General features: G+C 46.9%; 1 protein-coding gene across 1 annotated transcript in view; it reads left to right on the forward strand.

Moving 5' to 3' along the window:
* Positions 1–27278, forward strand: part of MINPP1 (multiple inositol-polyphosphate phosphatase 1) — a 92576-nt gene that overhangs the window by 16983 nt on the left and 48315 nt on the right. The window contains exons 4-5 of the mRNA XM_075348730.1: positions 12210–12310; positions 14663–14796. Coding sequence (XP_075204845.1) covers positions 12210–12310; positions 14663–14796 — 235 coding nt within the window. The remainder of the gene's footprint in view (positions 1–12209; positions 12311–14662; positions 14797–27278) is intronic.

Raw genomic sequence — 27278 nt, forward strand, 5'->3', positions numbered from 1 at the left:
CATCGCTGTGTTTGACACTGTGTGACAGGGTCACAGTGACTGCTGAGATCGTTATACAGGTCATTACTGCGACCTGTAACGTTCCTGCATCGCTGGTAAGGCCTGACTGTGTGACATCTCACCAGCGACCTCCCAGCGACTTACCTGCGATCCCTATCAGGTCGCATCGTTTTTGGGATCGCTGATAAGTCGTTGTGTGTGACTGGGCCTTTACTTGTAAACCGAGGTTCCACTGTAGTTATCGGAACGAGCAAACAATCTCCATTCACATTACATCATCTGAAAACTTGAATTTGTTTCACTTCTCTAAACAATTTTCTGCACAATCAAAGAGCGTTTTTGGACACCTCGGTCAGTCGCACAAACCATTCACGTTACACATCTTATAATTGATGGGTCGTTACTGTTAGACTTTGGCGGATTATCAGCCAGTTTAAATACCCTTTTACAGACGCTTTGCAGCAGCAAAATATTGGAAATGTTTCAAAAATCAAAAAATCAAAATCAAATCTTTATTTTTATATAGCGCTAACATATTCCGCAGCGCTTTACATACATCAGGAACACTGTCCCCATTGGGGCTCACAATCTAATGTCCCTATCTGTATGTTTTTGGAGTGTGGGAGGAAACCGGAGAATCCGGAGGAAACCCACGCAATCACGGGGAGAACATACATACTCCTTGCAGATGGTGAAATGTTTAACCGAGACCATTCAGAAAGGTGTTTAACTTTGCATTTAGGAAGCAAATGAACAATAACAAAAATCCTGTGTCATATAGAAAAAAAACAAACAAAACAAACCACCCCTAACTAATCAGTCATTTTAGCCAGCAGATCTTATACACTATTAATTACGCTGCGTATCAGGGAGGATATATAAGCTATTTGGGAGTATGGTCAGTTTTCATCCTTGGATGCTGGATGTTTAAACAACAAGTGATCACAAGGGGGGGGACTGTTATTTTTGTTTTGTCTGTAGTTTTGTGTAGCCAATTTTTAAAGGGTTTTTTTGGTTTAAAAAAAGAAAAATTCCAAATACCCGCAGAATTCAGACTTAAGAGAATGATATGGGATAGAGAGCAGCTACAAGGAGCAGGGGCCGTATGTCTGTGCCGTTATTATGGAACATGTACTATTCTGTTTCGTAATAACGGACCATGACTCGATGCGGAAGCCGCACAGAAGCACTTCCGTTTGACTTCCATCGGGTGCTCATGCAGTCTGTGTCCCGCTCCCGCTCCAGCCCCGCAGCTGCAAGCACTGCAGCGTGTCAGCATTAGCCCACACTGCAATGTGTCCGCACATACCCACACTACAATGTCCACATATGCCCGCCCTGCAATGCGAGTAGCCGCGGGGATGATGAGCATTGTCGTCAGGAGGTTAGTAAAGTTCATTACCTGCGGTGATGAACTCCTGCACTCCTGACGTCAGCGCTTGTCACGGACTTCTATGCCCGCCACGTTCTCACATCACTTCTCGCGGGTGGCCCGAGACTGTGACTAGCGGTGACATCACGGACCGCTCGCGAGAGGGGATCTGAGAATGCGGCGGGCATAGAAGTCAGTGACCAGTGCTGACGTCAGGAGTGCAGCGGCTTCCATCACTGCACTTAATGTACCTCGCTAACCTCATGAAGTCAGCGCTGGTCATGCCCTGCAGTGACCTGGGCTCACCTCATGATGTTAGCTCAGGTCAGTGCATTGCTCTCCTAGTTAATGGGGAACATTCTGTTCTTGATTGACTGGGACAATGAGAATGGATCATTGTAGGACCCCCTTATTGGATTACGCCGGACCCAGATTTATTTTTTCTTTTCAATAAATTCGTGAAAGGGGGAATGTGTTGGGGAGGTTTTTTTTTCTTTTCTTTGTCGCTCCATTGGGAGACCCAGACAATTGGGTGTATAGCTTCTGCCTCCGGAGGCCACACAAAGTATTACACTTAAAAGTGTAAAGCCCCTCCCCTTCTGCCTATACACCCCCCGTGCCTCACGGGCTCCTCAGTTTTTATGCTTTGTGCGAAGGAGGCTGACATCCACGCATAGCTCCACATCTTAGTCAGCAGCAGCTGCTGACTATGTCGGATGGAAGAAAAGAGGGCCCATAACAGGGCCCCCAGCATGCTCCCTTCTCACCCCACTCTGGTCGGCGGTGCTGTTAAGGTTGAGGTACCCATTGCGGGTACATAGGCAGGAGCCACATGCTGTTTTCCTTCCCCATCCCTTAATGGGCTCTGGGTGAAGTGGGATACTAATCGGTCTCCAGGCACTGGGACCGTGCTCCCTCCGCAGCCCCTGGGGAATCTGCTGGACAGGAGCCGGGTATCGTCAGGGACAAGGCCCTGCTACTGTGAGGTACTCTGTGTCCCCCTGGGGGACCGCGCATGGAGCGCTTGTGCCATACACACTGCAGCACTGCTGGGTGTGTTAGTGCGCCGGGGACTACCGCGCCGGCCGCGCTTATTTGCCGGCCGCGCTTATAACTTAAGTCCCCGGCTTTTGCGGCCTAGTATCGCATATTCCCGCCCCCAGGCCTGCCAGTCAGGGGAAGGGCGGGACGCTGCACAGGACGTCAGCGCTGAGGGCTGGAGCATACTTTGTATCCTCCTCCCCCCTCACTCAGCACAGTGGGGCATCAGATTCCCGCACTTTCTGGGGCACGCCCATGGCCCCCTCCTCCCCACAGAACGCCGGCAGCCATTCCTGTCAGCACTTCTGACGCTGGAGAGGAGAGACAACACGGCTCTGGGAGGCCCAGGCAGGGAATCTGGTGATCACACAACCGCTTTGAGCGGTCGGTAAGCAGCACCTGGGTGCTGGCCCCACTGAGTGCCGAAGTGTACATATATATATATGCTTATATGCTATACATTTACACTGTACGGTCGCACTGTTGATTTTTGGCTATATACCCTCCTGGATTGTACTCAGAGGAGACAACAGCATGTCGTCCGCAAAAAGCAAGGGTGCCAAAGCACAGGCTTACTTTGCAACCTGTACCTCATGTGCGGCTATACTACCGGCAGGTTCCACCGATCCTCATTGTGTGCAATGCTCGGCCCCTGTGGCACTTACTCAGCCGGAGCCTCTGCTACTGGTGGCCCAGGTGGAACCACCTGCTACCACTGTCCAGGTGACAGGGACGGAGTTTGCAGTATTTGCTGACAAACTGTGTGAGAGTATGGATAAATGGTCTGCTAAGATACTAGAAGCCTTACAGTCCAGACCGGCGACTCAGGCCACGGGCACTGTTGAATCATTGACCCCAGGCCCCCCTCGGTTGGAGAAGCAAAGTGCTCCTGGGGTGACCCATAGGTCCCAGGGTGAGGTCTCTGACACGGACCGCAGTCCCAGGCCGCCTAAGCGGGCTCGCTGGGAAATTCCCTCGACTTCATCACACTGTTCGGGGTCTCAGCAGGAGGACTCTCTGGATGATGAAGCGGAGGTAGCAGATCAGGATTCTGATCCTGAGGCCGCTCTCAACCTAGATACACCTGAAGGTGACGCCATAGTGAATGACCTTATAGCGACCATCAATCAGGTGTTGGATATTTCTCCCCCAGCTCCTCCAATTGAGGGGTCAGCTTCTCAGCAGGAGAAATTCCGTTTCAGGTTTCCCAAGCGTACATTGAGTACGTTTCTGGATCACTCTGACTTCAGAGAGGCAGTCCAGAAACACCGAGCTTGTCCAGATAAGCGTTTTTCCAAGCGCCTTAAGGATACACGTTATCCCTTCCCCCCCTGACGTTGTCAAGGGCTGGGCTCAGTGTCCCAAGGTGGATCCTCCAGTCTCCAGACTGGCGGCTAGATCCATAGTTGCAGTGGAAGATGGGGCTTCACTCAAAGATGCCACTGACAGACAGATGGAGCTCTGGTTGAAATCCATCTATGAAGCTATCGGCGCGTCTTTTGCTCCAGCATTCGCAGCCGTATGGGCACTCCAAGCTATCTCAGCTTGTCATGCGCAGATTAATGCAGTCACACGTACGTCTGCTCCGCAAGTGGTGTCCTTAACCTCTCAGGCGTCGGCGTTTGCGTCCTACGCCATTAATGCTGTCCTGGACTCTGCGAGCCGTACGGCGGTAGCATCCGCCAATTCGGTGGCAGTCCGCAGGGCCATGTGGCTACGTGAATGGAAGGCAGGCTTCCAAAAAGTTCTTAACCGGTTTGCCATTTTCTGGCGACCGTCTGTTTGGTGAGCGATTGGATGAAATCATTAAACAATCTAAGGGAAAGGACTCGTCCTTACCCCAGTCCAAACCAAACAGACCTCAACCACGGAAGGTACAATCGAGGTTTCGGTCCTTTCGGTCCGCGGGCAGGTCTCAATTCTCCTCGTCCAAAAGGCCTCAGAAGGATCAGAGGAACTCCGATTCATGGCGGTCTAAGTCACGTCCTAAAAAGACCGCCGAGGGAACCGCTCCCAAAGCGGCCTCCTCATGACTTTCGGCCTCCTCACACCGCATCCTCGGTCGGTGGCAGGCTTTCCCGCTTTTGCGACGCCTGGCTGCCACAGGTAAAAGACCGTTGGGTGAGAGACATTCTGTCTCACGGTTACAGGATAGAGTTCAACTCTCGTCCTCCGACTCGGTTCTTCAGAACATCTCCGCCCCCCGAGCGAGCCGATGCTCTTCTTCAGGCGGTATGCACTCTGAAGGCAGAAGGAGTGGTGATCCCTGTTCCTTTTCAGCAACAGGGTCACGGTTTTTACTCCAACTTGTTCGTGGTGCCGAAAAAGGACGGATCCTTCCGTCCTGTTCTGGACCTAAAACTGCTCAACAAACATGTAAAAACCAGGCGGTTCCGGATGGAATTGCTCCGCTCCGTCATCGCCTCAATGTCCCAAGGAGATTTCCTAGCATCAATCGACATCAAAGATGCTTATCTCCACGTACCGATTGCTCAAGAGCATCAGCGCTTCCTGCGTTTCGCCATAGGGGACGAACACCTTCAGTTCGTGGCACTGCCTTTCGGCTTGGCGACAGCCCCACGGGTCTTCACCAAGGTCATGGCAACAGTAGTAGCAGTTCTGCACTCTCAGGGACACTCGGTGATCCCTTACTTAGACGATCTCCTTGTCAAGGCCCCCTCTCAAGTGGCATGCCAACACAGCCTGAGCATTGCTCTAGAGACTCTCCAGAGTTTCGGGTGGATCATCAATTTTCCAAAGTCAAATCTGACACCGGCCCAATCACTGACATATCTTGGCATGGAGTTTCATACTCTCTCAGCGATAGTGAAGCTTCCGCTGGACAAACAGCGTTCACTACAGACAGGGGTGCAATCTCTCCTTCAAGGCCAGTCACACCCCTTGCGGCGCCTCATGCACTTCCTAGGGAAGATGGTAGCAGCAATGGAGGCAGTTCCTTTTGCGCAGTTTCATCTGCGTCCACTTCAATGGGACATTCTCCGCAAATGGGACAGGAAGTCGACGTCCCTCGACAGGAACGTCTCCCTTTCTCGGGCAGCCAAGGCTTCCCTTCAGTGGTGGCTTCTTCCCACTTCTCTGTCGAAGGGGAAATCCTTCCTGCCCCCATCCTGGGCTGTGGTCACGACGGACGCGAGCCTGTCAGGGTGGGGAGCGGTCTTTCTCCACCACAGGGCTCAGGGTACTTGGACTCAGCCAGAGTCCTCCCTTCAGATCAATGTTCTGGAGATAAGGGCAGTGTATCTTGCCCTAAAGGCGTTCCAGCCGTGGCTGGAAGGCAAGCAGATCCGAATTCAGTCGGACAACTCCACAGCGGTGGCATACATCAACCACCAAGGCGGAACACGCAGTCGGCAAGCCTTCCAGGAAGTCCGGCGGATTCTGCTATGGGTGGAAGCCACAGCCTCCACCATATCCGCAGTTCACATCCCGGGCGTAGAAAACTGGGAAGCAGACTTTCTCAGTCGCCAGGGCATGGACGCAGGGGAATGGTCCCTTCACCCGGACGTGTTTCAGGAGATCTGTTGCCGCTGGGGGATGCCGGACGTCGACCTAATGGCGTCCCGGCTCAACCACAAGGTCCCGACATTCATGGCACGGTCTCAAGATCACAGAGCTCTGGCGGCAGACGCGTTAGTTCAGGATTGGTCGCAGTTTCAACTCCCTTATGTGTTTCCTCCTCTGGCACTGTTGCCCAGAGTGTTACGCAAGATCAGGTCCGACTGCCGCCGCGCCATCCTCGTCGCTCCAGACTGGCCGAGGAGGTCGTGGTACCCGGATCTGTGGCATCTCACGGTGGGCCAACCATGGGCACTACCAGACCGACCAGACTTGCTGTCTCAAGGACCGTTTTTCCATCTGAATTCTGCGGCCCTCAACCTGACTGTGTGGCCATTGAGTCCTGGATCCTAGCGTCTTCAGGGTTATCTCAAGAGGTCATTGCCACTATGAGACAGGCTAGGAAACCAACGTCCGCCAAGATCTACCACAGGACGTGGAGGATATTCTTATCTTGGTGCTCTGATCAGGGTTTTTCTCCCTGGCCATTTGCCTTGCCCACTTTTCTTTCCTTCCTTCAATCCGGATTGGAAAAAGGTTTGTCGCTCGGCTCCCTTAAGGGACAAGTCTCAGCGCTCTCTGTGTTCTTTCAGAAGCGCCTAGCCAGACTTCCACAGGTACGCACGTTCCTGCAGGGGGTTTGTCACATAGTCCCTCCTTACAAGCGGCCGTTACAACCCTGGGATCTGAACAGGGTGCTGATGGCTCTTCAGAAACCACCTTTCGAGCCAATGAGGGATATTCCTCTCTCACGCCTTTCGCAGAAAGTGGCCTTCCTAGTAGCACTCACATCACTTCGGAGAGTGTCTGAGCTAGCAGCGCTGTCATGCAAAGCCCCTTTCCTGGTGTTTCACCAGGACAAGGTGGTTCTGCGTCCGGTTCCGGAATTTCTCCCTAAGGTGGTATCTCCCTTTCATCTCAATCAGGATATCTCCTTACCCTCTTTTTGTCCTCATCCAGTTCACCAATGTGAAAGGGATTTGCACTTGTTAGATCTGGTGAGAGCACTCAGACTCTACATTTCTCGTACGGCGCCCCTGCGCCGCTCGGATGCACTCTGTCCTTGTCGCTGGCCAGCGTAAAGGGTCACAGGCTTCCAAATCAACCCTGGCTCGGTGGATCAAGGAACCTATTCTCGAAGCTTACCGATCTTCTGGGCTTCCGGTTCCCTCAGGGCTAAGGGCCCATTCTACCAGAGCCGTGGGTGCGTCCTGGGCTTTGCGGCACCAGGCTACGGCTCAGCAGGTGTGTCAGGCAGCTACCTGGTCGAGCCTGCACACTTTCACGAAACACTATCAGGTGCATACCTATGCTTCGGCAGATGCCAGCCTAGGTAGGCGAGTCCTTCAGGCGGCGGTTGCCCACCTGTAGGAAGGGGCCGTTTTACGGCTCTATTTCGAGGTTTTACTTTACCCACCCAGGGACTGCTTTTGGACGTCCCAATTGTCTGGGTCTCCCAATGGAGCGACAAAGAAGAAGGGAATTTTGTTTACTTACCGTAAATTCCTTTTCTTCTAGCTCCAATTGGGAGACCCAGCACCCGCCCCTGTTCCCTTCGGGCTGTTGTTCTTTGTGTACACATGTTGTTCATGTTCAATGGTTTCAGTTCTCCGAAATTTCTTCGGACTGAATCTACTTTAAACCAATTTATAACTTTTCCTCCTTCTTGCTTTTGCACCAAAACTGAGGAGCCCGTGAGGCACGGGGGGTGTATAGGCAGAAGGGGAGGGGCTTTACACTTTTAGTGTAATACTTTGTGTGGCCTCCGGAGGCAGAAGCTATACACCCAATTGTCTGGGTCTCCCAATTGGAGCTAGAAGAAAAGGAATTTACGGTAAGTAAACAAAATTCCCTTCTTTTCAAATAAAAATTTGTTTGTCGTCTATTTTATTTTTAATTACTGATTATGTTACTGATGTCGGGTATCTGATAGACGCCGTGACATCACTAACCCCAGGGCTTGATGCCAGGTGATATTACACATCTGATATCAACCCCATATATTACCCCGTTTGCCACTGCACCAGAGCTTCGGGATGAGCTGGGACAAATCACCAGGATTGGCGCATCTAATGGATGCACCACTTCTGGGGCGGCTGTGGCCTGCTATTCTTATGCTGGGGAGGGTCCAAGAACCGCAGACCTCCCTAGTCTGAGAAAACCAGACCACAGCTGTCCGCTTTACCTTGGCTGGTGATCCAATTTGGATCCAATCTGTAGCTAACATGACTCACTTCCTCTCAATGCCGGAATACAGCCGGCATTGAAAGTAAAGCAGCAAATCTGCAGTTCTCAGCTATGTAGCTGAGATCTGCAGATAGTGCAGAGCGATCGGATTGCTGATCGCTATAGCCCCCTAGGGGGGCTAGTAAAATAAAAAAAAAAGTAAAAAAAAAAAGTTTTAAAAAATTAAAAAAAATAAAAAAAAACTAAAAGTTCAAATCACTCCCCTTTCACCCCATTGAAAATTAAAGGGTTAAAAAAATACAAAATACACACATATTTGGTATCGCCACGTTCAGAAATGCCCGATCTATCAAAATATAAAATCAATGAATCTGATCAGTAAACGGCGTAGCGGCAAAAAAAATTACAAACGCCAAAATTAAGTTTTTTGGTCGCCGCAAATTTTGCGCAAAATGCAATAACAGGCGATCAAAACGTAGCATCTGCGCAAAAATGGTACCGTTAAAAACGTCAGGTCGAGACGCAAAAAATAAGCCATCACTGAGCCTCAGATCCTGAAAAATGAGAACACTACGGGTTTTGGAAAATGGCGCAAAACGTGCGCCACGTTTTTTGGACAAGCTTGTGAATTTTTAACCCCTTAGATACAAGTAAACCTATACATATTTGGTGTCTACAAACTCGCACTGACCTGAGGCATCACATAGATATCTCAGTTTTACCATATAGTGAACACAGTGAATAAAATATCCCAAAAACTATTGTACGATCACACTTTTTTTGCAATTTTTCCGCACTTGGAATTTTATTGCCGTTTTCCAGTACACCATATGGTAAAACTTATGGTTTCATTTAAAAGTACAACTCGTCCCGCAAAAAACAAGCCCTCAGATTGCAAGATTGATGGAAAAATAAAAAAGTTACGCCTCTCGGAAGATGGGGAGCAAAAAACAAAAACGCAAAAACGGAAAGTGCCCGGGGGCTGAAGGGGTTAAATTAGCATGGCCTACATTGTCTCCATATCAGCTGCTGGGGCGCTGCAGGAGAATTAATCACTTTTTAGAATTCATTGCTCATAAAGCCCGCTACACACGCTTCAATATATCTCACAATCCGTCGTTGGGGTCAAGTTGTAAGTGACGCACATCCGGCATCGTTTGTGAGGTATCTGCGTGTGACAGCTACATGCGATCAGGATTGAACGCAAAACCGTTGATCGCAAACACATCGTATCATTCTCTAGAATTGAGCGTTTTGTTGCACGAACCTAGTCAATTGTAACGTGACATCCCTCATACGATTTTGTTGTCTGATGCTATGTGCGCAGGTGTGCGCTCTACACCGCAGCTTAAAAAAGGTCTGCTTCAGAGCGCAGCTGAAAAGCTGCGTTCTGAAGCGCCTCACAATGTCTGTCATGCACTAATCTCTGTCAGTCCGTCACTATCTCTGTCCCTCACTCTCATTCCATGTCAGTCTATCCCCCTCTCTCATATACTCACCGATCCCCGATCCCTGGCGCTGCACGGCATTCACACTGCTCCGGCGGCTTTTACTGTTTTGAAAAAGCCGGCCGCCCATTAAACAATTTCGTATTCCCTGCTTTCCCCGCCCACCAGCGCCTATGATTGGTTACAGTGAGACACGCCCCCACTCTGAGTGACAGGTGTCACACTGCACCCAATCACAGCAGCCGGTGGGCGTGTCTATACTGTGTAGTGAAATAAATAATTAAATAATTTAAAAAAACGGCGTGCGGTTCCCCCCATTTTTAAAACCAGCCAGATAAAGCCATACGGCTGAAGGCTGGTATTCTCAGGATGGGGAGCTCCACGTTATGGGGAGCCCCCCACCCTAACAATATCAGCCAACAGCCGCCCAGAATTGCCGCATACATTATATGCGACAGTTCTGGGACTGTACCCGGCTCTTCCCGATTTACCCTGGTGCGTTGGCAAATCGGGGTAATAAGGAGTTATTGGCAGCCCATAGCTGCCAATAAGTCCTAGATTAATCATGTCAGGCGTCTATGAGACACCCTCCATGATTAATCTGTAAGTTACAGTAAATAAACACACACCCGAAAAAATCCTTTATTAGAAATAAAAACACACACATATACCCTGGTTCACCAGTTTAATCAGCCCCAAAAAGCCCTCCTTGTCCGGCGTAATCCAGGATGCTCCAGCGTCGCTTCCACCGCAGCTGCATGGAGGTGACCGGAGCCGCAGCAGACACAGCCGCTCCGGTCACCTCCATGCAGCAAATGAAGACAGCCGTGCGATCAGCTGCTGTCACTGAGGTTACCCGCGGCCACCGGTGGATGCAGCGGTGGCCGCGGGTAACCTCAGTGACAGCAGCTGATCGCGCGGCTGTGTTCATTTGCTGTGTGGAGGTGACCGGAGCGGCTGTGTGTGCTGCGGCTCCGGTCACCTCCATGTAGCAGCGCTGGATGCGACGCTGGATCATCCTGGATTACGCCGGACAAGGAGGGCTTTTTGGGGCTGATTAAAGTGGTGAACCAGGGTATATGTGTGTGTTTTTATTTCTAATAAAGGATTTTTTCGGGTGTGTGTTTATTTACTGTAACTTACAGATTAATCATGGAGGGTGTCTCATAGACGCCTGACATGATTAATCTAGGACTTATTGGCAGCTATGGGCTGCCAATAACTCCTTATTACCCCGATTTGCCAACGCACCAGGGTAAATCGGGAAGAGCCGGGTACAGTCCCAGAACTGTCGCATATAATGTATGCGGCAATTCTGGGCGGCTGTTGGCTGATATTGTTAGGGTGGGGGGCTCCCCATAACGTGGAGCTCCCCATCCTGAGAATACCAGCCTTCAGCCGTATGGCTTTATCTGGCTGGTTTTAAAAATGGGGGGAACCGCACGCCGTTTTTTTTAATTATTTAATTATTTATTTCACTACACAGTATAGACACGCCCACCGGCTGCTGTGATTGGGTGCAGTGTGACACCTGTCACTCAGAGTGGGGGCGTGTCTCACTGTAACCAATCATAGGCGCTGGTGGGCGGGGAAAGCAGGGAATACGAAATTGTTTAATGGGCGGCCGGCTTTTTCAAAACAGTAAAAGCCGCCGGAGCAGTGTGAATGCCGTGCAGCGCCGGGGATCGGGGATTGGTGAGTATATGAGAGAGGGCTGCTAACTTCAGTTACTCAGGAGTTTAGCGGTCACCGGTGAGTCTTCACTGGTGACCGCTAATCAGGACGTGACACAGACAGAGCCGCAGCATGACAATGAAGTCGGGTGAAGTTCACCCGAGTTCATTCTGACCGTGCGGCTCTGTCTGTGTCTGCTGTCATCTGCCATTCAGCTCTGCTACATGGCTGTCTGTGTCTGCTGTTAGCGGCCATGTAGCAGAGCTGAATAACAGATGACATAGTAAAAACGCATCCCTACACATTACACACGCTTGGCAAGTCAATAAATAAAAAAAAAAAAAGGTGCTCAATGCATACGTCACAGAACACATGATCTAAAGGAGCGCACACAAAATTGACCAATTTAACATAGACTACTAACGCTCGTGTGACAGCAAATGAACGACCAACGTGAAATCTCATAGATCCCGTATGCAACCTGGGCGTGTCACATCGCAAGTGCGATTGTACAACTAATTGCAACGTGTAAAGAGGGCTTTAGAGTTGATTGTTGATGACCATTATTTATTTATTTTTTTAACCTTCAACAAACACCACCCAAAGTGGACAACCTGTTTAGTATATTTAATTTTAGGATTATGGATTCAGAACTGCACATATAAAGTTCTGTAGATTGCAAGCTCACAAGGGCAGGGCCCTCTCCCCCTCTGTACCAGTCTGTTATTGTTAGTTTGTCCATTGTCATTTATATCTGTATTTTGTATGTGACCCCTATTCATATGCACAGCTCCATAGAATCAATGCTGCTCTAAAACTAAATAACAATGTAAAATTACAAGGAAAATCCCGTTGGGCCTTTGTTTTTTTGCTGACCCACTTTGTTAAATGTCTTTATCTCTTTATTACAGATTTGATACAAGTGGCTTTTTTCACCTGCTCATTTGAACTGGCCATCAACAATGTGGCTAACTCCCCCTGGTGCCGGCTGTTTGATGAGGAAGATGCCAAGGTATATTTCAGAGCAGAATATCTGCTGCTTTATGATGATGCATATCATATTATTGTACTCCATTCAAGCCATGTGTACAGACATTTAAAGGTGCTTTACGAGTCTTTGTTATTGATAGTCTATCCTTAGGTTGGGCCATCAGTATCAGATGAGTGGTGCCAGATGTCTCGATATTTTCTGTACACAGCTACAGCACCAGGCACAGCTACTACAAAGTACACAGCTGTTCCTGGTAAGAAGAAATAAAATTTGATTTGCCACCCATCTAATACTGAAGGTTTATCCAAAAGGTGCATAAACTGGTTGATCTACCCTGAATGAGACTGTAAATAACAAAATTGGCCACTAGAATATATTGCCCGACTGTGCTAAACCTCCCCCTCTTCCCCTCCCCTTAAAAAAAACCATCCATCAATTTTCCATTGCTTATCGTTGCCTTGGACAAGTCTTTAATTGGCCTCCTACACTTTTCCGACCTCCCTTGTCTGTGCCAGCCTCTGCAGCCAGTTGCTTACATCTGCAGCAAGGCCACCTGTAAGGTCAGACAAGAAGATGAGGCCAGCAGGAGACCTGAGACGGCGAAACGTCGGAGGATCAATGAGTATGTTCCTTAGTTATATTTATTTTTCTTTTTTTTACAACATTTGGACTATGTGTTAAAAGAAATGGGTGGGAAGCCCCCTTTAAAGCACCACTCCAGTGTGTTTTTTTTTTTTTTGTTTCACTGCTGGAGTGGTGGTTTTAATCTAAGGTCCCTGTCCATAGTCTTATACTCACCCTCCGGCGTCTTTATCTTCTGTCACCACTGCTTCGGTCAGTCTCCAGCAGTTTGTGACTTGTCGCCAGCTCCGTTGTTTCATGGAGTTTGTCAGAGGGTCACTCTTTTTAATACAACTCTATGAGAGCCTAGTTCTGATTTTCTTAGCATTTTTAGAGGCGGAATCCACTTGAAAAAGACATGGTGTGCACATATCCTTAGGGTGGCTGGCTACATTCGCTGTCTGCTTATGGTTTTGTCTTTTGGACTGGTGCATATTTGTTATGTTGATTGTAATGTCAGAAACTCCTACCTACAAAATTATACCAGTCCTATGCTATGTCTAATGCAATGTTTGCAACAATAGGAAGTAGATCCATTTTTACACATTCCAAGAAAAAATAATTGTTCTAAGTGTGTATAGAAGATGTTGTTTTATACATTTAATGCCATAAGCCTAAGATAATGGTATAAACCATGAGCAGAACTTCTATCCGTGCTGGGTTATTGTCATTGGGAAAGTTCTCAGTAGAGCATGTCATCAAACACTGATTAGCGGAGTCAGAGGCGTACATTGATCCTCATGGACTCCAATGCAAAGTCTGTTACTGGGCTCCCATCATGTTTTTCCAACTTGGAGGACTCGGCGGTGGAACGCATCAATGCTTACCGCCAACCATGTATCCCACAGGAATAAGCCCTACCCGAAAAATAAAGGCTGCTTTACATGCTTCAGTTTCTCGTGCGATCGCATTTGCGATCGCACCCGCCCCCATCGTTTGTGCGGCACAGGCAATTTCTTGCCCGTGTTGCATAAAGTCGAAACCCCCCCCGTCACACATACTTACCTCCCGAGCGACCTCGCTGTGGTCGGCGAACATCCTCTTCCTGAAGGGGGAGGGACGTTCAACGTCACACAGCGGTCGGCCAATAGAAGCGGAGGGGCGGAGATGAGCGGGATGTAAACATCCTGCCCACTTCCTTCCTTCCGCATTGCCAGCGGGACGCAGGTAAGCTGTGTTCATCGTTCCTGGGGTGTCACACGGAGCGATGTGTGCTGCTTCGGAAACAATGAACAACCAGATGTTCGATTTTTTTAATATGAGCGACGTGTCAACGAGCAACGATATATAAGGTGAGTATTTTTGCTCATTCACACTCGCTTGTAGCTGTCACACGCTACGATATGTCAAACGATGCCGGATGTGCGTCACTGACATGACCCCGACGACATATCGTTTGATATATCGTACCGTGTAAAGCGGCCTTTAGCCTTAGTGCGTTTTTTTGGGGAAGAAAAGCATAAGACCGTGTCTTATTTTTGGAAAAACATGGTAGCTACCAAGTACCATTTATAACACTGTTTATTCTTATGTTTCGGAGAACCCTGCCCAGGCTGTAGGGTCCGGCGGTGACTGCTACATGTGCACCCTCCATAGATGCACCCAGATTGGGGTCCAGCTAATGAGGCTTGCACTCTTCCTCACGGTTGTACAGTCACTTACTCAGACATGGTCGCTAACTATTGAGTTGATATGTTCCGGTATTTGTGAATGTACATTTACCCTTCCTGTCTTCTCCTTACTCTCACGTAGGTGATGGAATACCTCAATGACTTGAAGCAATATTGGAAGCGGGGCTATGGATTTGACATCAACACCCGCTCCAGCTGTAACCTGTTCCAGCATATCTTCCAGCATTTAGACAATGCGGTCTCTGAAAGTAGAAGGTATTTTCCTGTTTTCTTGTCCTAATGGCGAGATGTAATGTTTTCTAATCCTGTTTACATTACTTCCTAATTTGTTTTGCCTTTTTCCTATTACTAGATTACAGATTCTTTCTTACTTTACCCATTTGAATAACATACCTTATACTTGTGACTAATCACATTGTTTCTTTTGGCTTATTTCTATATTTATCCAAACCGCTGATTATACCTTTAATACGTGATATTGGCAGACACCGGGCGTGGATTATATGTTCTCTTAGTGGAGCCGCTAATTCCTCAGTGTTACCTTAGCTGTGTTTCGTTTCATTGTTTTTTTACATTCAGCATATGCTCCAGAAAAGCAAATCCATAAGCCTCCATGCACAAGAGGCATATCTTCATCAGACATGATAGTAATGGAGCCTAGGCCAAGCAGGTCACAGGTTCACCTGAGGGCAAACGTTCGGCTTGCTGAATACTATGTGTGTGTAATATACAGTTAGGTCCAGAGATATTTGGACAGTGACTGAATCTTTGTGATTTGGGCTCTGCAGGCCACTATTTATTCTTTACAATGAAACAACTGAGATGCAATTGAAGTGCAGACTTTCAGGCTTAATTAAAGGGGTTGCACAAAAATATGTGAAATTGCGACCATTTATCTACAAAGCCTCCTCTTTGCAGAGGCTAAAAATTAACCGGACGAATTTATTACCATAAATAAAATGTTCATTTTTAATACTTTGTAGAGAACCCTTTGCAGGCAATGACTGCTCAAAGTCTGGAATGCATGGACGTCACCAAACGCTGGGTTTCCTCCTTTGTGATGCTTTGCCGGCCTTTATTGCAGCTGACTTCAGTTGTTGCCTGTTTGTGGATCTTTCTGCTTTAAGTTTTCTCTTGGACATGTGAGATGCAGCTCAATGGGGTTAGTGATTGACGCGGTAATTACAGAATATTCCACTTCTTTGTCTCCTATTGGATTGCTTTCGCATAATGTTTTGGGTCATTGTCTTTTTGTACTGTGAAGCACCATCCAATCAATCTTGCTGCATTTGGTGAACTCTGAACAGAAAGTATAGCCCCGTACACTTCAGAATTCATCCGGCTGCTTCTGTCTTCAGTCACTTCATCAATAAATAATAGTGACCCAGGGCCATTGGAAGTCATGATTGCTCGGCCATCACACTGCCTCCATCATGTGTTACAGTGGATGTGTTGGGCTCTGGATCATGGGCCGTTCCAAGCCTTCTTCATACGTTCTTCTTTTTATCATTCTGGCAGAGGTTGATCCTAGTTTCATCTGTCCATATTCTTTTCCACAACTCTGCTGGTTTCTTTTATTGGTTGGTTTTGTTGTTTTGTTGTTTTTTTTTTGTTTTGTTTTTTTTTTAGCAAAGTCCAATCTGGCCATTCTATTTTTAAGGCCATTTTAATGGTTTGCATCTTGTGCTGAACCCTCTTTATTATAACCTACTTCCTGGAGAGTGTTCTTCGCTTGGCTGCTTGTTGTGAAGGGTTTTTCTTCACCATGGAAAGATTCTGTGATCATCCAACACAGTTGTCCTCTGTGGACATCCAGGACTTTATGATTTCCCAAACTCACCAGTGCACTTTTTTTTTTTTTTTGCAGACTGTACTAAGCTGTTTATTTGGCCACTCCTAACCTTTCTGCTATCTTACTGATGGATTTCTTCTTTATTTTCAGCCTAACGATGGTTTTTTTCTCTACCACTGAAAGCTCCTTTGGTCGCTTGTTGTGGGTTTATGGCAACAGCTGCTGAATGCAAATGTCACACCTGGAATCAGCTCCAGACCTTTTACCTGTTTAACTGATGATGAATTAATTTGGGGAAAACCCATGCAGCCTATTAATGGAGCTTTTGAGATAATTGTCCAATTACTTTTGATCCCTTGAAAAAGAGGCAGCTAAATACTAAAGAGCTCCAATTCCTAAACTCTTACTCCCAAAAAAGATGTGAATATACTGAAATTGAAGCTGAGAGTCTGCACTTTCAGCCCCTATTAATTATATAAATGTATTTTGAATATGTTGTGGTAAACAGCTAAAATGTCAAAACTTGTCACTGTCCAAATATTTCTGCACCTAACTGTACTTACTGTTGGGATTTGGCTCTGCTTACCTGTTCAGATAGTTGTCACGTGGCCATATGTATGTGATTTACATACTTATGCTCATGTGCCAACTAGATTCTCATCCACCATTATAATTAGAACATTTTTGCATACTTAGGCTATGTTCGCACGTTGCGTTCTGCTGTGACAAATATTCTGCAGCGTTTTGTCACTGCATGTGCATTTAAAAATGCAGCCAAAACATTGCATTTTGGATGTATTTTGAATGCATTCTGGATGCTTGCTCTGCCATAGACAGAGGGAAAAGCATCCAAAACGCACAAAAGAAGTGACGTTGCTTTTTAGAACAAATCGATTTTGTAAAAAATTTGGCATGCAAAACGCTGCGTTTTAAAACGCAACGTGCGCTTTGAATTTGCTAAATTCTCATAGACTTTGCTGGGGAAGCAGAACGCATGCATTTACGCTGCAGTTTAAAACGCTGTGTAAACGCATGAAAAAAAATGCAGCGTGCGCACATAGCCTTACAGTCAGGTGACGGGCTAGCATAACTGATTCCTATCCGTGTGTATATTACAAGCTGCAATGCTTGCCAATAGTTTGCCCTTGGGTGGAAAACCTCCAAACTTACAAGAAAGCTATTATATGTATTGCTAATCATTAAGTCTATGTGCGCACGTTGCATCTTTGTGGTGACCACAAAGATGCACATTTTTGGTCTCAAAAAACGCTCCCGTGGTCTCAAAAAACGCTCCCGTGGCATGCATTTTTTTCCTGCGTTTCCCTGCCTTTTTTACAGCGTTTTTGTCCAGTGCGTTTTCTCAGTCAAATCTATTGACTGGCAGGGCTCAAAAACACAGAAAGAATTGACATGCTGCATCTTTGTGGTCACTATAAGGCTATGTGTCCACGGTAGAATGTTGCTGCAAAGGTGCGGATTTGCCGCGGATTTACCGCGGAATTGCCGCGGATTTTGGTGCGGATTTTTTTTTTCTTTCCCAATTCTGAAGCCAAAATCTGGATCAAAATCCGCAACAATAATTGACATGTTGCAGATTTTTCCGGATCAAAATCCGCACCAAATCCGCCGCGGAAAAATCCGCAGCATGGGCACAGCATTTCCAAAAATCCGTAGAAATGGCTGGGAAGTGCCGCTGCTGCAGATTTTCAAGAAATCCGCGGCAAAATCCGCGCATTTTCCGCAGCGTGGGCACATAGCCTTAAAGGGAACCAATCATCAGGATTTTCGTGTATAAGCTGCAGCCAGTGCAGTACTGGCACTATCATGCACAGTGTGTACATACCATCAGGGGGCAGCGCGGGTGTTTAGGCAGTGAAATACAACTTTATAAAGTTTGAAATTTCGTGCACTTTTTGATTGACGTGTGCACCTCTGCAGATAATGTCCGGGCGGGTTATGCAGGAGTTCCCCGCCCCCCACCAGCCTGTTCCTCCCTCTCTCCTGATGTCCGGGCGGGTTATGCACGTGTTCCCCGCCCCCCCGCGCCGCCTGTTCCTCCCTCCCTCTGGCTGTATGTAAATATCTAATCTTCAGAAACATGGCGCCGGAGTGGGCCTCTGCGCATAGCGCTTATCTCCGGCGCCATGTTTCTGAAGCCCCGCATTACACAACTTGGTGTCTGAGAGGGCGGCGCCACAGCGATGTCACACCGGCTGGTGTGTTGGCCCGGTGTCCTGGGGCGGCACAATACAGGAGCAGCAGGTAATCGCGTCCTCCGATCAGCTGTTCTGCAGTCCTGTTGTGATCGCGCTCGCTCCTGCGGTCACAACGGGATCTGAAGGAGCGAGGGCGCATGCGCCGCCCTCTAACACCAAGCTGTGTGATGCGGGCTTCAGAAACATGGCGCCGGAGATAAGCGCTGTGCGCAGAGGCCCACTCCGGCGCCATGTTTCTGAAGATTAGATATTTACATACAGCCAGAGGGAGGGAGGGAGGAACAGTCGGCGCGGGGGGGCGGGGAACACGTGCATAACCCGCCCGGACATCAGGAGAGAGGGAGGAACAGGCTGGTGGGGGGGTGGGGAACTCCTGCATAACCCGCCCGGACATTAACAGAGAGGTGCACACGTCAATCAAAAAGTGCACGATATTTCAAACTTTATAAAGTTGTATTTCACTGACTAAACACCCGAGCTGCCCCTGATGGTATGTACACACTGTGCATGATAGTGCCAGTACTGCACTGGCTGCAGCTTATACACGAAAATCCTGATGATTGGTTCCCTTTAAGACGCAGCCAAAAAAAAAAAAAAAGCTGCAACTTGCAGACAAAAAAACTGAAATCTCATAGCCTTTGCTGGGGAAGGAAATACATGCAGTTTTGGGACCAAAACTGCACCCAAAAACCGCGGCAAAAAACGCAGTGTGCGCAGAAGGCCTAATAGCGCTGCAGTTGAACAGTGGGAATATTTCCACTATATTTACTACAGATTGAAAACCTGCAATCACTGCTGAAACATGTTTACCAATAGGCTTCATTTGTGGTGTCCATTGTTTGATGGGAACAGTAGAACTGCATACAATGGAAGCTGCAAATTGATAATGGCAAAGGGGTGCTTCACACACAGCGAGATCGCTGCTGAGATCGCTGCGGAGTCACGGTTTTTGTGACGCAGCAGTGACCTCATTAGTGATCTCGCTGTGTGTGACACTGAGCAGCGATCTGGCCCCTGCTGTGAAATCGCTGCTCGTTACACACAGCCCTGGTTCATTTTTTGGACGTTGTTCTCCCGCTGTGAAGCACACATCGCTGTGTGTGACAGCGAGAGAGCAACAATCCTGAATGTGCAGGGAGCATGGAGCCGGCTTCTGGCAGCCTGCGGTAAGCTGTAACCAAGGTAAATATTGGGTAACCAAGGGAAGGGCTTTGCTTGGTTACCCTATATTTACCTTAGTTACCAAGCGCAGTATCGCTTCCACGCGTCGCTGGGGGCTGGTCGCTGGTGAGATCTGCCTGTTTGACAGCTCACCAGCGAACATGTAGCGACGCACCAGCGATCCTGACCAGGTCAGATCGCTGGAGCGTCGCTAAAGTGTGACTGTACCCTAAGGCCTCATTCACACGTCTGTGTTTGACGTTCTCACTGTTTCATTGTTTTTGATGGATAGACCATATACTTCATTGTTCACCAAAGAAACTTTAATATTTGAAACTTATTATTATGTTAAATACAAGTGGCAGGAGGGACTGTGATGACCTCTTTTTAGTAATTATGTATAAATTATTGTAGAAATATTGCAAATACTAAAAATCAGAAACTGCACTTAAAGTTGACTTGACCAAATTAAAGGGAACCTGTCAGGTGCAATATGTACCCATACCCACGAGCAGTTCTAGGTGCATACTGCTAAACCCTGCCTAACTGTCCCTGTATACACTAGCATAGATAAAGAGTTTTTTTTTTTTAGAGATCCTTTATGATATGCTAATGAGAGAGGGGACTAGTCACAAGGGCATTAGTTCCTGCTTTCATTCCATCCTCTTAGCACTGACCAGTGTCATCATCGGTAGTGACGCACGTAACTATGTCCGTTGCATCGCCTCAGGCGCCAAGCTGGTCAGTGTGCATGATCAGAATACCTCGCGCTTCTGGTCATGTGCACTATGAAGCCAGGTGTATGCATCCCGGCTTCAGAGAGGTCTAGTGCGCATGACTGGTAGTGCAGTGACTTCTGATCCATGCTCACTGACCTTAAGCTCAGCGTCTGAGGGTGGTGCAATGGACACAGGTACGCGCGCGCGTCACTGCCAATGATGATGCTTGGCCATGGGCATTGAATAACATGTTAGTACGCCCCTGTGGGTGTGCCAACATGCTAAGAGGGTGGAATGAGCCCAGGAACTAACACCCTTGCAACTAGTCCCTGTGCTCATTAACATATAATGAAGGATCTTTAGAAATACTTTTTCTAAAGATTTCTTTATCTATACTGGTGTATACAGGAACGGTTAGGCAGGGATTAGCAATATGCACCCAGAACTGCTCGTGGTTCTGGGTCCATATTGCACCTGACAGGTACCCTTTTAATTTGATCAAGTTACCTTTCGCAGATTTTTCAGTTTTCATTTCTTTAGTGCACAGTTCACTCTTTATGATGTTTACACCCTCCCGAGCCCCTGACAAATCAACCCCTCCTCACACAAGGCTGCACACCATTTAATTCGCCTATATGGTAGGATTATGTTTCCCCCCATCTATAATTTCAGGGGCTGTAAATGTTCTTGGCGCCCGATGAGATAGTGACCTACTGTTCAAATTTATAGAAGTTTTTATTTTTATTTTTTTTTTTTCTAATTTTCCTACTAAAAAGAACCTTTTCACGAAGTTCAGATTGTCTGTTAACCACTGGGGGGCAGCATGTTCCTAGAGAGATTATCAATTTTTGTTATGTAAGTTGTAGCTTTTCGCAGACATTTGTAGAATTGTTTTTGGCACATGATTGCAGTGTTGTTTTCATATATAAAAGTTTAGGCATTTGGTGAAGAACTAAAATTATCATTTAGGACCCATGTGTATGTAGCTGCCTATAGGGGTTATATATAAACTCATCCAGCCCATAGCCCCTTCGGTACCTGAAGACCATTTGTGCAAGAAGAAATATGAATTTTATGTTTCTTTTTAATGTTAAAAAAATATTCGATTTTGTATCTCTAGCAATGTCTGAAAATCTTTTTCTCCCTTTTAAGTAACATGGAGGACCCTTTCCATGCCACTTCTTCCCAGACCACCTATGCTTTTAGGCTATGTGTCCACGTTGCTTTTTACCTGCTTTTTTGCTGCTTTTTCAACTGCAGCGTTTAATGCCAAAATGGATGTGTTCTGCTTTTTAAGCAAAGTCTATGGGATTTTAGTTTTCTTGTCCCCACTATGCAGTTCAAACTGCAGCCTTTTTGTGGCAGAAATTTGGGCAAAAACTCTGCTTTGCAGTGCAAAACTCAAATGGCAAAAACAATTGAATGTCAATTGTTTTTGCCATTTGGGTTTTGAACTGCAAAGCAGAGTTTTTGCCCAAATTTCTGCCACAAAAAGGCTGCAGTTTGAACTGCATAGTGGGCACAAGAAAACTAAAAGCCCATAGACTTTGCTTAAAAAGCAGAACACATCCATTTTGGCATTAAACGCTGCAGTTGAAAAAGCAGCAAAAAAGCAGGTAAAAAGCAACGTGGACACATAGCCTAATACTGTTGATCTGATATAGTATCTGCTTGTCATATGTTGTTACTATCTTTAACAGAAACTATTGCTTAAACCAGCTGCAGTATACAGATAAGTATAAACCACACAGGAAAGTTGTGATAAAATCAGATACTGACACAACATAAAACAACTTAAAGGGAATTTGTCAGCAGGTTTTTTGCTATGGAATCTGAAGCCAGCTGTAAGGGTTAATATTGAAAATTCAGCAATGCCTCTCATCACATTGTGTGCTGTTGTTTACATAGAATGTTTGTTTTAGCTTCAGGGGATTATCATTGCTGAGCTAGTCCAACGTGCCCCCTGTTGTGATTTGCAGCACACGTTCCATAGAAATGTGTATACAGAACCTGGTGTGGGTGGGGCCAGTGGTTTCAGCTTTGCTGCATTGCTAATTCTAAAAACTCTGTGTCAAGATGGCTGCATCCTATAAACTAAAGGCCCCGTTGCACGCTACAATTTATCTGACGATATGTCGTCGGGGTCATGGTTTTCGTGACCCACTTCCGTCGTCGTTAGCGACGTTGTTGCACGTGACACCTACGAGCGACTCCGAACGATCGTAAAACTTGCAATAATCGTTGATCGTTGACACGTCGTTCATTTTCAAAATATCGTTCGTTGTTTCGAATGCAGCAGACATATTGCTACATTTGACACCCTGCCAATGACGAACAACATCGTTAGTGCGTCCGTCATCAGCGACGCAGGCGTGTCGTTACGGGCAATGCTCACGCTTCCTCCGCTCTGATTGGTGTCACGCCAGGGTGTATGCTATGGACAATTATACGCCTCTGTCGTTGCTGGAATCGTTGGGAGGATTGCTGTGTGACTGTGTCCACACGACCGCCTTGGTCAAACAATATATCGCTGAACGATGTAGCGTCGTTTGTGAGATGTGTACGTGTGACTGATACAAAACGACCTATGAGTGATTTCGGCAAATCGTAGCAACGATCTGTGCGTGTCACATCACTAACGTGATCGCCAGCGATGTCGCAGCGTGTAAAGCGGCCTTTTGTGATACATTACTTGATTCATTGTCTCTTTGCCTACATCATACTGTCTCAGATGAGGTAGCAAAAGCCTGCTGACAGATTCCCTTTAAAGAAGCACAATAGTTCAACCATGGAAACATTTTTAGTATTAGAGCACTTGCCTTCTGTCACACTCCTTAGATGCTGCAGTTGTTTATAACCTCTGAATCTGAGGCGTTCATTTGGAATTAAGGTACCTTCACACATAGCGAGATCACTGCCGAGTCTCAGATCCTGTGACACAACAACGACCTCTGCAGCGTTCTCGCTACGTTTGACACATGGCAGCGACCAGGCCCCTGCTGTGAGATCACTGGTCGTGTCGGAATGGCCTGGACCATTTTTTTGATCGTTGAGGTCCTGCCGGGCAGGATGCATCGGTGTGTTTGACGCCTTGCCAACGACCTCGTTGACGACTCAGAGCTCAGACACGTACAGACACGTAGCCCTGAATCGGCACTCTAGCTGCTGTATGACAGGATCCCAACGACCACCGAGATCGTTATACAGGTCACTACGGTCGCTGTAGCATTGCTGCGTCGTTGGGAAGATCTGACTGTGTGACATCTCACCAGCGACCACGTAGCGACTTACCAGCGATCCTTATCAGGCCGTATTGTTGTCGGGATCGCTGGAAAGTCGTTAAATGTGACGGGGGCTTTAGAGCTGGCTCCGATCCCAGCCATTGCACCCAGATTCAGATGTATATCACAGCCGGCTCCAGCTATGGACGCTTTGACATCCCGGTGTGTATTATATGTACATCCCTATTAGATAAGCAACTCCCCACCAGAATGTACATTACATCAATTTTGTTTAAGGGGATAAACAAAGTTTTTTTTTTTTTGTTTTTTTTTTTTGTTGCACACTGGCCCATATTCTTTAAGCAGTCACTCCAGTTTTTGGCATTAAAGCACCCGTCTGAATGAAACAGAGGTCAAACATGCACACCTCCACTTCACATCCATATAGGAGTGCTGCGTTGTACTCGGCTGTCTGCTCTCTTGACCTTTGCTTCATTCAGATGAGCTTTTGCATAGACCCATTTGGATCTCAGTGGTCTTACCACCATTAAATACTCTATCCTTTAATAAAGCCTTTAAAGGGGCTGTCAAGGCTTGGAATTAATATCTGCAGTCACTTTAGGACAGTGTGCGCTTTACATTACCGCAGGAGATCACAGCTGATTCTTTTTGTGAGGTAAAACATTTCCCTGCCTATTTTTAAACAATGTTTTACTTCAAAGTAAGAATTATTTGCAATCCCATGCGGTAATGTCTGTATATTCTCTTTTGTGTCCTCCCCTGCCCAGGAGCTGTGGTATGATCAGACCATGTCCCTGTACGGTCAGACACGGCCATTACACAGTACATAGCAGGGGTACATATATAAGATTATCTCAGCACAGGAACATTTTTATTAAACACATCCAATTGTGGAAATTATTATTACAAGATCTATTGATTACAATTAACTTTGGTAGTGGAGATACTAAGAAGTAAAAGTGGCTTCTTCAAGCCAAAAAAAACTGCGGTATTAGTGTTAACCTCAAGTCCTCCTTCAGTGAAACCCAAAACGTCTGTATGTCGTGTCTGCACCAATTTGGTTTTGATGACTGGCTTTCTAGTACACTGCTGAAAGAAATAAAGGGAACACTTAACCAAGGATTTTGTATTTATGTGTTCCCTTTTATTATTTTTGAGCAGTGTATTTATGCAAATCTGGTCCACACAGTTTAATTTGTGCATAGAAAATGAAAACCAGACTTTCAGATATTTTGACCAAAAGTCTGGAGGCTGTAGAATAAACGCAGAGGACAGTCATTGTAACCTATTCCATACACTTGTTGTAGCTGTTCTGCTCTGACTAGGGCTGGGTGGACCCGGACTGTAAAAGTCTGGATACGCGTGGTTTCACAGTTGCCCGAGTGTCGGGCCCGGACCTGGGATTCCGGGTCTTTGATCCAGATCCAGCACTCGAGAAAATAAAAAAATAAAAGAAGAATAAAGAAAATAAGAATGAAGTGAGTGCTTCATACTTACTGAGGCTCCGGCCCAGCTGTACGCCGCGCCCGCTGCCTCCCTGTGTCGCTCATTTCATATGCACAGCTTTCCCCGCCCACCGGTTGGCCTAGTGTCTGTGATTGGTGGAATCAGACGCACCCCCAGCCTTTGCAACAGTGTCTGACTGCTTTCGCTCATAGACGCTGTCTGCGCGTCATCGCCGGCGCAGCTCATCCTGGGCCTCCTTGTGCATAACTAATGCGCCGGGAGGCAGAGGCTGAGCAGAGGGGGAAACATCGCCACCACGGCTCATCCTGGGCCTCTTGGTGCACGATTCATTCATCGAGAGGCCCAGACTGAGCAGAGGAGGAAACCTCGCCTGATCTACTCATCCTGGGCTGCCTGCTTCATGAAGCAAAACAAGAATGCCGCGGGGACACCATCACATGTTTCTCAACGCTGGCCTAAAACTAGCAAGGTCTTTCACCGGGAAGGAACAACCACAGGAAGGGCAGTCTCCAGTCAAGGAGACCACCTATACCAAACATGGTATCCATCCACAGACAGCTGTTTCGGGGTATTTGCCCCTCATCAGTATGGAATAGGAAACTGGCTAGTGGGAGGAATGCCTAGTAGAAGACTACATAGGTAAGGATGGTTAACCTCGGGGAGATCAACATCCAACACCCCGGAGACATCATCACGTGTTTCTCAACGCAGTGACATTAGAACAAGGCCCCCTGGGAAAATATGCAAAACATGAAGCAGGCCGTTCAGGCTGAACAGAGGAGTACGCATCGCGGGCGCAGCTCATCCTGAGAGGCCTGCTTCATGAGGTCCTCCAGCTCAGGCTGAGTTCAGCAGGACACATCGCGGGCTGCATTTTGAACATGCCCCCCCCATCACGTGACAACTTGCATCATACCTTGAAGGAGTCCATACAGTCTAGCATCTTGCACTATCTCGACCCACACAGCTCCGGAAGTGAATGCGCAACCCAGAATCAGCTTGCCGCCATGACACGGAGCATGGGTGAGTACACCGCACACGCTCCTATCCCCCTATCCCTTCCACCAACATTTTTAATCCCTGGATTCTGATTCCCATAGACTTAAATGGGTACCAGATTTCTCACCGGATGCGGACTTTTCAAGAAAATGAGCAGGGACCCGCCGGTCCCGGTTTTTTTTTGAGTCCGCTCAGCTCTAGCTCTGATCCAAAGATCAGATTACAGGATCACCAGTGAGGTCCAAATTGAATTGGCTTTTGAGATAGCGAGTGCTCAGAGAAAGAAAAATGCACACGTTTGAGCAAAATCAGTTCTGTTTATTTTCCTGTGCATGCATAACTTATACCATTTACAACCAATGTAACACTGCATGCAACATTTCCATTGGAAATGCAACCTGTCGCCGCCCCCTTCTCAGAACCTCTGAGCATTGCATATGAGATAGGAAAGTTTTAGAGCAAAATTAAACTTTGAATATGAAACTGGATAAAGGGAATCTGTCACCCGGTTTTGTGCTCCCCAATCTGAGAGCAACTTAATGTAGAGACAGAGCCCCTGATTCCAGTGATGTGTGACTTACTGAGCTATTTGCTGTCACTTTGATAAAATCAATGTTTTCTCTGCTGCAGATCTAGCAGTTATACAGAGCTCATGTATATGCTGGACTACCGGGCAACAGGAGAAGTAGTCCTGTAATGATAATCTACTGCTGATTAAACAGTGATTTTATGAAAACTACACTAAGCAACCCAGTAAGTGACACATCGCTGGAATCAGGATCTCTGCCCCTACATTATGCTGCTCTCAGATTAGTTGGCAAAAACCCCGTGACACATTCCCTTTTAATCCTAAACAAAATGCAGCAATAAAAGTAAATAAAAATATAGAAAAATATTAACCCTTCTATATCATATTCAAGCAGGTAAATTTGCTACTTTGCCATTTTTGCAAGTCTTCAATTGTGTTAGAAGAGGTTGGAAATTCAGCTGTAACATATTTTTGTACGTCGTTTGAAGGCAGATCCTTGGATATATACTGTTACTTACTGATATGTTTTTCCAAAAATAAGACCCTGTCTTGTCCTTTTTTTTTTTTTTTTGTTCCCCTGAAAAAAGCACTAGGGCTTATTTTTGGGGTAGG

The sequence above is a fragment of the Anomaloglossus baeobatrachus genome, chromosome 5 (assembly GCF_048569485.1).
Source record: "Anomaloglossus baeobatrachus isolate aAnoBae1 chromosome 5, aAnoBae1.hap1, whole genome shotgun sequence".
NCBI lineage: Eukaryota > Metazoa > Chordata > Amphibia > Anura > Aromobatidae > Anomaloglossus > Anomaloglossus baeobatrachus.